The sequence below is a fragment of the Brachyhypopomus gauderio genome, chromosome 9, assembly GCF_052324685.1.
Source record: "Brachyhypopomus gauderio isolate BG-103 chromosome 9, BGAUD_0.2, whole genome shotgun sequence".
Lineage (NCBI taxonomy): Eukaryota > Metazoa > Chordata > Actinopteri > Gymnotiformes > Hypopomidae > Brachyhypopomus > Brachyhypopomus gauderio.
In genome coordinates this window covers 4,065,171-4,075,632 of record NC_135219.1, presented here as the reverse complement: position 1 = coordinate 4,075,632, position 10,462 = coordinate 4,065,171, and the positions used below count along the sequence as shown (strand labels likewise).

Below are 10,462 nucleotides of genomic sequence, written 5' to 3'. Positions count from 1 at the left end.
GGCCCAGCCCTCTAGTATATACTGTTTAATAATAGTACATACTTAAAACACACGGACTGAAGCTCAGGCCTGTAGTATGTACTGTTTAATACTAGTGTGTGTTTAAAAGGCCCCCCTTGTGTCAGCTGAAGTGCACATTACTCTAAGAGGTTGCAGTATGTTTGCAAGAAAAAATGTGTATGTCATTTATTCCTATAATATGTAATTTATTCATATAGCATGTATGCATGTAATTTATTCAAATAGTGTGCATGTGTGTCATTTATTCATATTGTGTGCACATGTGTAATTTATTCATATAGTCTGCATATGCGTGGATGCTGGGTGAGTGAGAATCCCCCCCCCCCTCCGCTGGGTAGAGCATGTAGTAGCTCTCACAGACAGCCTATATACCAATGTCCTATATACCTAGAACCTCACACACACACACACACAAACACACACACAAACACACACACACACACACACACACACACACACACACACACACACACCATTTACTTAACCCCTCTGGCACATAGAAATAGCCACTGATAACTGGCACTTTAATCTCTTTTATTGAAATCCAGCAGAAATGAAAAGTGATTTTGCGTCTTGTTCAGATTCTTCTCAGCCTCAGGACGCATCAGGACGCAGCACTTCTCCCAAGTGCCTCCTCCACCACCAGACTCCTCCTCCACCTGCTGTCTTCTCCACCACCAGACTCCTCCTCCACCCGCTGTCTCCTCCATCTGCTGTCTCCTCCACCACCAGACTCCTCCTCCACCTGCTGTCTCCTCCACCTGCTGTCTCCTCCACCACCAGACTCCTCCTCCACCTGCTGTCTCCTCCACCTGCTGTCTCCTCCTCCACCACCAGACTCCTGCTCCACCACCAGACTCCTCCTCCACCTGCTGTCTCCTCCACCTGCTGTCTCCTCCTCCACCACCAGACTCCTGCTCCACCACCAGACTCCTCCTCCACCTGCTGTCTCTTCCACCACCAGACTCCTCCTCCACCTGCTGTCTCCTCCACCTGCTGTCTCCTCTACCACCAGACTCCTCCTCCACCTGCTGTCTCCTCCACCACCAGACTCCTCCTCCACCTGCTGTCTCCTCCACCACCAGACTCCTGCTCCACCACCAGACTCCTCCTCCACCACCAGACTCCTGCTCCACCACCAGACTCCTCCTCCACCACCAGACTCCTCCTCCACCACCAGACTCCTCCTCCCCAGTTTCTCCACCACCAGACTCCTCCTCCACCTGCAGTCTCCTCCTCCCCAGTTCCACCTCCACCAGCAGACTCAGCCCCACGTCTCCAACATCAGCAAACTCCTCCTGCTCAGTGCTGCAACCAATAGCAAAATCCGCCTCCCCAGTGCCTCCTCCAACAGCAGACTCCGCCTCCCCAGTGCCTCCTCCAACAGCAGACTCCGCCTCCCCAGTGCCTCCTCCAACAGCAGACTCCACCTCCCCAGTGCCTCCTCCAACAGCAGACTCCGCCTCCCCAGTGCCTCCTCCAACAGCACACTCCGCCTCCCCAGTGCCTCCTCCAACAGCAGACTCCGCCTCCACATTGCAACCTCCACCAATGGGAAAACACTAGCACCCTCTGAGGATCTTCTGACAATCCATCCAGTTCATATAAACTCTACTCAGCCTTGACCAACCAACTGTTCTGGTGAAGTTGGGCAGTTTGTGTGTGTGTGTGTGTGTGTGTGTGTGTGTGTGTGTGTGTGTCCTGTAGACAGTCTGCTCTCTGCTCGATTAACAGTCTGGGAAAGCAACTCCAGCAAAGCTGATTACGTTATAAAGTGTTCTGGGGACATAGAGATGTGAATATTTCACACTCTCTCACACACACACTCTCTCACTCATACACACACATACACACATATCAATGTATTTGGGGCAGCCTCTGTCCTCTAAAGGGGGAGAAATACTGCCACTGTAACATATAGAGCATTTTTCTGGGTCAGTCCTCTCTATTCCATCTGACTGGATGGATGGGCTACTACTTCTGCTAATACCCCACACACACACACACACACACACACACACACACACACACACACACACACACACAGTTCTACAGTTTAATTACCGTACATGGTATGTTAATGAATTTGCAGATCTCCAGCATTTAAGATTAAGATGCAGTAGGAGAGCTCTCACTCCAGTGATGCTTTCTGGGACGTTAACGGGCTGAAATTCACCCTGAAGGTCACCCTGGACACCACCCTGAAGGTCACCCTGAAGATATTCTGAAGATCACCCTGAACATCACCCTGTCCTGCGTGACTGATGGACTGTTCCCTCCTAACGAGACCTGTAGATTGCACCTACAGGATACGGGTGAATGCCATGAAACTGAGATACAGACTACAGGGCGTGAATCATGTCCACCCTGACCAAATACACAAAAACTTGTAACCCCAGTAAATAAATAAAAAACCGTATACCTCTGAGCAAACGTGAGGTAAAAACTGCTAGCGCTTTGCTAAAAGCAACAACAGCGAGGGTATCTGAACCTTACTGTGTTTGTGTTGTTGTTTTTCTAATGCGATAATGAGCAGTATCTGAATGTCTTTCATGTACCAGGCACAACACTACAATCGCTGCGTGATTCCCATGGAAACATTCGCCTTTACCAGAGCAGTGGAATAGTGTTGGAGTCCCGAAACAGCACATCTACAGTTACTTTCAACGAGAAAGTATAAAAGGACACTCGCGTATAACCTGTTTCTTAAACAAAAGACATTCTGGGTTCACAAATGCCAGTGTTAGAGATATGGGTAGATCCTCCCAAGGCTTCTCTGCACAGTTGCCATGGGTGCACGGTCCCCAGTAAAGCCCAGCCCGAGATGCCATCTGTCCCTTCTGCCAATCCAGAGTTCCCTCCTAACTTCCTTCTCGGTCCCCGTCCCCGTCCCCGTCCCCAGACTTCATCGCGTCTGATATCTTTCCCAGCATCACACGCAACTGCTGGCGTCTCCTTCAGACGTCTCCGTTGGCTGGGACATGACAAAGGACGTGCCGGCATGTCCTTGGAGACATCCGAGCATGACGGCAGCTCGCGCCCGCCATCCCAGTTTCCGTATAAGGCTCACGGCACTCTCCCTCTCGGAGTGCTTCCTGTCTTTGAAGCACTGCGGTGGTAGAGTTGACATACATCACATCGTCTATGTTCGAGACGCAGCAGGTGCTCAGCACAGTCCCACCTGCAGGAAGCCCCTATTCCTGGCTACGACAAACAAATGTGATGAAAACTGGTTTGATTTTCTGTCGGCAGACGCTGCAGTGTGTGTCCTCACCATTGTGCTGTGCAATCACAGCCTGCAGATGGCGCACTCTGAGGACGATGTCCCATCACAAGTGGGTGTTTCTCTACTGTGAATTAGGGCGGCGATGGCTACCTCTTCCCCCGGAGCGAGGCTTACGAGGACAGCAGCGAGGGACGCCTCCGTCCAGGTCCTGCAGGACTGTATGCCAGGTGTGCTGGAGGCGGGGCCTGTCGCTACGGCAATGCCAGGCACGTAGCAGTGTCGCCATCGCCGAGCACTGCTGTATACGTGTATCCCGTTGCTACCCTGCAGATTCCCGCTGCACAAACCACACTGTAAAATCCAAATTCGGTTTACAGTCTCAGCAAAACACCAGAAAAAAAGGACCGGTTTTAAGCTTTCTGATATTAGGATCATCCTTCTAATGTATGACTTTGGCCTATTTCTTTCAGTTATGGGGAAAAAAATTCCAATTACGGTTATAAGATTTTGGACAGTGTCTAATTAACTCAAATATCAGATATGAAATCCCAGTTGTGTCTGATCACACCATGCAGGCACACAGGAGAATTCAGTAATGTGTGTCATGGCTGTATTTACTAGACAGCTGCTCCACCCCCTTTATTATCAGTGGACTTGTGCCGAAGCGATTATCAGTAATGTTTACCAACCCGCACACCATAGATCATTGTAGAACATTAGGTTTAGAACTGAACAGATGTCATTCAGGAACTCAAGAGAGCTTCTGGCAGATCCTGTGATCCACAGCAATGCTTCATCAAAGCCTGCACCCCACCCCCCACCAAACGTCTTAGCAGGGTGATGTCACACGCAGTGGTAGAAGAGTACTATTTATCTTAGTGCAGACTGGAGAGTGGCATATTACCTGTGTGCGCTCAGTGGGGAGTGTGCAGTGGGCAACCACCTGAGGCAGCATGGCCCAATTATGTGGACTGAGTAGAGGAACCTGCACCGGGCTGCTTCAGCCAATCAGCTGCTTCATCAGTGCAGACCGCGGCTACGAGAAATGTCACCAGAATAATGAGAGTGTATACTGGAGTCTAAGAGTATTGGGGGTGGAGGAGAGAGCAAGAGAGAATGTGTGTGTGTGTGTGTGTGTGTGTGTGTGTGTGTGTGTGTGTGTGTGTGTGTGTGTGTGTACCAGCTGCCACTACCTGCAGAATAGTCACCACCAGTCAGTCCAAGAGAATGCCTGATTCAGCAGGGGAGGTGAACACCATATGAGACTATGAGTTTTGCCACGATGCCTGCCAAAATCAATAGCACCAAAAACAGCTCAGCTACAGCACACCAGCTACAACACAACTACAGCCTGGTACATGACAGCTACAGATCAGCTACAGCACAACTACAGCCTGGTACATGACAGCTACAGATCAGCTACAGCACACCAGCTACAGCACAACTACAGCCTGGTACATGACAGCTTGACCTCAGCTACAGCACACCAGCTACAGCACAACTACAGCCTGGTACATGACAGCTACAGATCAGCTACAGCACACCAGCTACAGCACAACTACAGCCTGGTACATGACAGCTTGAGCTCAGCTACAGCACACCAGCTACAGCACAACTACAGCCTGGTACATGACAGCTACAGATCAGCTACAGCACAACTACAGCCTGGTATATGACAGCTTGAGCTCAGCTACAGCACACCAGCTACAGCACAACTACAGCCTGGTACATGACAGCTACAGATCAGCTACAGCACACCAGCTACAGCACAACTACAGCCTGGTACATGACAGCTACAGATCAGCTACAGCACACCAGCTACAGCACAACTACAGTCTGGTACATGACAGCTCCACACCAGCTACAGCACAACTACAGCCTGGTACATGACAGCTACAGATCAGCTACAGCACACCAGCTACAGCACAACTACAGTCTGGTACATGACAGCTCCAGATCAGCTACAGCACACCAGCTACAGCACAACTACAGCCTGGTACATGACAGCTACAGATCAGCTACAGCACACCAGCTACAGCACAACTACAGCCTGGTACATGACAGCTCCAGATCAGCTACAGCACACCAGCTACAGCAAAACTACAGTCTGGTACATGACAGCTTGAACTCAGCTAGAGCACAATTACTGGCTAATTACAGCACAACTGGAAACTACAGCACAAATGCAGCACAATTACATGTAGCGTACAATTACAGCCTAATTACAGCACAGTTAAACAGCTACAGTGCAATAACAGCACAACTAGAGCGTGACAAGATGTCAGACCAGCACAATCCATTCAGTTAGGGCAGACAAAGTCAACAGTCTAATTTAAGAACATAAACTGTTAGAACATTAAAAAAAACTCTTTAAAACAGAAAGGCTAAAGAGTCAGAATTGACAAGTGCGTTAAAACACCCATTCGGTTAGATCTACGTCAAGAAAGTACTCCAGGTGAATTAGACACCTTTACCACTGGAAGCTAACCTAACAGCACCTTTTATAAACCCGCCTGTGGGACGCCTCTGAAAGGTCCGGTCGGAAATAGGTTTACATTGTTATGTTTCTGAATAGGTTATTTTCGCGTGGGAGAGCCTGTGTGGGTTACACGGCATCGCCACGCTTCTTTGTACACAATCTGGAGTGTAAGACCGGACAGGTGTAGTCCGGACAGGTGTAGTCCGGACAGGGTTACGCTTCAAACAGCAGCGTCTCGGTACTCAATACTAACGGTGTAGTGTTTCGTAGCAGCACCGTGGCCCGGCGGCTGTGGACGGATACGGTGGCAGGACTCGGTGTTTAACCTGCCGAACTTGTTTTGTTGTGATGTGACCCAAAACCACAGTTAGGTTAGTCCGCTTCTTCGCTAGAACATCTTTTTTTGGGTCTTTTGTGCGCTCTTCTGAGCTGAGCCGAGCCGAGCTAACTTGACGAACCTTGACGTCTCACTTAATTTAAAACGTGGAGATTTATGCGAAAAGATAAAGGAATGACAGCTGGGACTGTCGCAAATACTTCACAACGCGCACGGGAGATGCGTGAAGGAACCGGGAGCACCTGGCGTTGTCGTTTGCTTACCGTGCATGCCGAATTGGTGACAAAGAAAACAATTCCCCCCAAAAAGCCAAGAGTATATATCCGTTTGTAGAAGGGCGACGAGCTGGTGTTCGTGTCCAGGTAAACGTCGTGGCCGCAGGACACCTGCGAGATGCAGCGACTCGCTTCACCATCCACAAGTGATCGAGACCCAACAGGAACCAGCGGGCTGGGCGGAGATTTGAGGGCGGATCGCCTTTCTAGATCGCTGCCCAGATGTGCGCAGACGAGCCTCCGTTGGCATTAAGTGGGTCTGGGTTGAGACCTCTAGAACTAATACCGCAGTCGGCTATATATCAGAACCACCAGAAAACACAGATTCACATGCATCTTTCTAAATGCAACCTGAAACCAAATCTAGTCTAACGTTCATACCACAGGTGCAAGTGGCCCAGACCTTGTTGTTCCGACCAAATCCGTTATTTATTATTTTGGCTAGGCTATCTCCAGTATTTTTACAATATCCGACATTAGGCTGAACAGATCACTCTCTTAAACTGACCCGCATGCGCAGAGAGAACAAAGCTTCCGTCCCACTAAATTATCCCGAATGTTGAATTGGTTTGATCTGTCTGTTCAGACAGCACGAGTCGGATTTCAGTACTACACACGTGTCCCAAAGAGCCACTTTTAAATACGAGATATCACTATTTGTCTTGTTTGTGATCCGAGTTTAAACCCCTGCTTTAACGAAGCATATTTTCGGATTCCATTTCTAGGATAAAGGACACTGGGGATATCACGGAAAATATAAAGCCCATAAAGTAAGAGCAGAAAAACCTCAATTGTTTTTTTTTATATAATTAAAAACGAATTACTTTATAGATTGGAAACCATAAGCATGTTTTATATACATTTGGATATATTTCCCGGCATATTACATGCCAATAAGCGAGAGTGCGCGCATGGACTCGGACGAATCGTCAGATTCTGAGAATTTTTACAGACAATCATGTGGAGTATAATTTTCAGACAGCTTATCGCACTTAAATTTTTATATTTCAACGTTGCATATCAATTTAAGTTGGGCTGTGCTTAACAGTTAAACTGTGTCATTACGAGTTCGTGTTCTAGTTTGCAAATCATTGCAACTCTGCTGCACCCTTGTGGCCAAAGTTGGGTATGCAAAAACGACAGCCCCGTGACTTGGCCCAGAAACGGTCCTCCTTCCTGGGGTGTCCAATAAAGGCATTGCTGAGTCCAGTGACACCTGCTCAAACACACGTTTTGCATTTTAGAATCTACGATGGATGTGGCATGAATTGGACCAGGTACAGTACAGCACTCACCTGTGCCAAACACCAATACCACTAATCTACTTACGGTCACAGTTGCTGGTTTTCAAGCAGACTGTTTATCCAGATCTATGTTCCACAGAAGCGTGACTCATATAGTGTCTAGAAAGCAGCTTTTGATTCAATACAAGTAGAACAGAACACAGAAAACTACAAATACCACAAGCACTGTGTTTAATGGAGTTTCACAGGAAGATCAGTGAGACAGGCAGGGAGAGTACAGGTAGGTGGGGTGGACGAGGACGTGAACGTGACGCTGCCCCCTGACCTCACGAACACACCCGCACCACCTCATCACGCCTTTAATGAGCTGGGGGTGTGGGTGGAGGAAAACACACACCTAGACGAATCAACGTGTATTAAATAAAACCAAGTTCGGTTCTTCATCAGCTTCTGCACACAGACACGGACCCTGTGTGTGTGTGTGTGTGTGTGTGTGTATGGTAAGTCTGTAACAACGTGTCTGATTGTATTCTTACTGCTCCGCCATCGAGTCCATTTCAGCACTTAAACCCGTTGAAGGGGGCCCGTCTCTCAGGGACTGGGCTGCGCACTTTTGCCGAGCTCCTCATGGACCTCCTGGTAGATCTCCTGCTCCAGGGCGGAGGTGTCGTACTCGACCAGCATGTCATACTCCCGCCACGGCTGCGCCCACTTCTGATCGTGCTCCATCTGCTCCGGGGTCAGGTAGAGGTCAAAGCGGATCCCCTTGATGTTGAATTTGGGACGTTGCCAGCGCTTTGACCATGGGCGGGGCTTCATTCTCACCTTCAGCTGCGTTCAGAGAGGAAGGGACACACAGAAAAAGAGAGAGAGAGAGAGAGAGAGAGAGAGAGAGAGTGTGTGTGTGTGTGTAGTGGAAAACGTGCTTACAGAACTGCCATCATCTACTGGTTGGGGCTCTGACGTTATCTTGGGGCACAGGAGGTATAGCCCAGGGACCCAGGTCAGCGCAGCTCAAAAGCCCACCCTTCAAGCGCGGTGCTCACCTTGTTGACAGGGATCTCCTGGGTGGGCGAGACGTGTGTGGGCTTCATGTCAAAATCGAAGGTGCTGTACTCTGGCAGGGCGTCCCGCAGGTACAGGAGACAGTCATCAAGCCTCTTCTCCAACTTCAGCACCTCAATGTGTTGGATACGCGGGCTGTACAGGTCGTAGCATATCTCCACCCCTGCGCACACCGTACGCAGTCAGCCAATCGCAGCGCACATGCAGAGTGAACGACCAATGACCAATTGGCTTATGGCTAATTCATGATGGTGACACGGAAGACAGATATGGACAGTCAACTGATGAATCGACCCCAATACCATAAAATTTCATGATGTCAGCAGTGAAATACATGAAAACAATAACATTCATGACATCATAACAATTATCCCATGCAGAAGAGAGAATAAAGTACAATTCCCTAAAGGGGAAACCGCAGACAAGTAGGCTGCATCACAGGTGTGACTGAATACTGCCCCCCACCCCCTGGCTAAAAGCCCTGATAGTGTGGCGTTGCCCCCAGTGTAACACACAGCCAGTGGCACAGAGAAAGCCCAACTTGCCCTGGCCATCGATGACGTTCCTCAGTTTGAAGGTTGCACCTAGTCCTGAGCCTGATCGCTGGATGCAAATACCCACGAAGCGATTAGATTTGCCTGCCGCGTGGGGATCAGACATGCTGACCGCCAAGACGCTGCCTGCGGAGGCAAACAACCCGGAAGTATTAGACCACACCAGAAAGGGCAGAAAACAGTTTAATAGGCACGCCTCAAAAAGCTCGTGCTGCGCTCTTACCCACGTAGAACTCGGGGATGTTGAGCACTTTGCGTCTCTGCACCATGTCCTTGCGCTCTATGGAGAACTTCACCGGGTTTGTGCGCTGCCGTGGAGGGATGAACTCGGGACTCAGAAACCTGAACTCACAGCCAAAATTCATACAACATAATTACAGATACGAACTGTTAAGACGAGGCGTCTGCTACTTAAAACACGGGGACCCTTTGGGACCGCAGTAAGACTGTTAAGACGACCTTAAGACTGTCGAGTTTAGGCGAACTCACCGTCGCAGCGCTGATTCTGGACGTGTTTTGTCAATGATGACAGGTTTGACTGGAGGGACGAATTTTGGGGGCGGACCGTCTGAGCCCGCAGAATGACGGACCAAAGTCGATGAAAATAACCCTACAAAGAACAACGTGTGGCGTAAATTTCAAGAATATTAAATACTGAAAGAATGAACTGCATCGTACCAACGTGCTGTAATTGACATATAAATGAGCTGGTTAGACTAAGCTTGTTATCAAGCGCCAGGTTAGGAACATCTATGCTAGCTGCTTTAACTAGCTAGCTAGTTAGATAGCAAACTGCGGCTAACCGGTAAACAGTCTCATCTTGAGACAGCCGAAAATGATTATTGTTTTATCTTGATAATAAAAGAAAACACTCAGTTACGTACGTTCATTCTGATGCTGAACATTTCGTATTAATCTTAACAAGCAAAGCATGTCTGCTGCCCTTTTAGTGCACGCCGCCATATTTGCCTTTCAGCTCGTAGCTATGTGCCAGACGGCGGCTCTAAAGGGACAATTCAGAGGTGAACGAAATGGCGTTGCGATTCTGACAGAATTCTAGTCAGAATTCGCAACGCCATTTCGTTCACCTCTGAATATATATATATATATATATATATATATATATATATATATATATATATATATATATATATATATATATATATATATATATATATATGAATGAATTACCGTTGTTTTAAGCTTCCATAATTTTCTATATTATTTTTCTAATATTAACAAGATTCGTCCCCCTAAAACT

At 48.4% G+C, this 10,462-nt stretch overlaps 2 protein-coding genes across 10 annotated transcripts in view; both read right to left on the bottom strand.

The window, feature by feature from the left end:
* itsn2a (intersectin 2a) overlaps positions 1-6,819 on the bottom strand; it is a 47,272-nt gene extending 40,453 nt beyond the window's left edge. For 7 of the 8 annotated variants that reach the window (XM_077016547.1, XM_077016552.1, XM_077016553.1 and 4 more), the window contains exon 1: positions 6,327-6,819. Coding sequence is in view for 1 of the 8 variants with exons in the window: in XM_077016549.1 (XP_076872664.1) it covers positions 6,327-6,333 (7 nt within the window). In the remaining 7 variants the exon portion in view is untranslated. Of the gene's footprint in view, positions 1-4,440; positions 4,574-6,326 lie in introns of those variants that run through there. The other variant, XM_077016548.1, reaches the window with a different exon arrangement.
* A 977-nt stretch (positions 6,820-7,796) lies between these two features.
* On the bottom strand, positions 7,797-10,221 carry mrpl19 (mitochondrial ribosomal protein L19). Of its 2 annotated transcripts, XR_013133121.1 has the most exons (7): positions 10,086-10,221; positions 9,691-9,811; positions 9,425-9,543; positions 9,193-9,327; positions 8,629-8,810; positions 8,119-8,413; positions 7,797-7,979 (listed from the first exon to the last, which is right to left on the bottom strand). XR_013133121.1 is itself a non-coding variant. In XM_077016546.1 (6 exons), exons 1-6 carry the CDS (start codon positions 10,162-10,164, stop codon positions 8,174-8,176), a joined length of 876 nt encoding a protein of 291 aa, XP_076872661.1. In that variant the 5' UTR covers positions 10,165-10,221; the 3' UTR covers positions 7,797-8,173. The 2 variants fall into 2 exon arrangements, 1 of the variants encoding a protein (XP_076872661.1); XM_077016546.1 differs by having other exon boundaries at positions 7,797-8,413.
* Between the last annotated feature and the right edge of the window lie 241 nt (positions 10,222-10,462).

What these genes read in the sequence shown, in the direction of transcription:
- mrpl19 (XM_077016546.1), bottom strand. Translation starts at nt 10,164, where the DNA reads ATGGCGGCGTGCACTAAAAGGGCAGCAGACATGCTTTGCTTGTTAAGA. An exon ending in CCAGAATCAGCGCTGCGACG is followed by an intron (nt 9,544 to 9,690) that starts GTGAGTTCGCCT and finishes CTGTGAGTTCAG; the next exon opens with GTTTCTGAGTCCCGAGTTCA. An exon ending in AGGAGATCCCTGTCAACAAG is followed by an intron (nt 8,414 to 8,628) that starts GTGAGCACCGCG and finishes CTCTGAACGCAG; the next exon opens with CTGAAGGTGAGAATGAAGCC.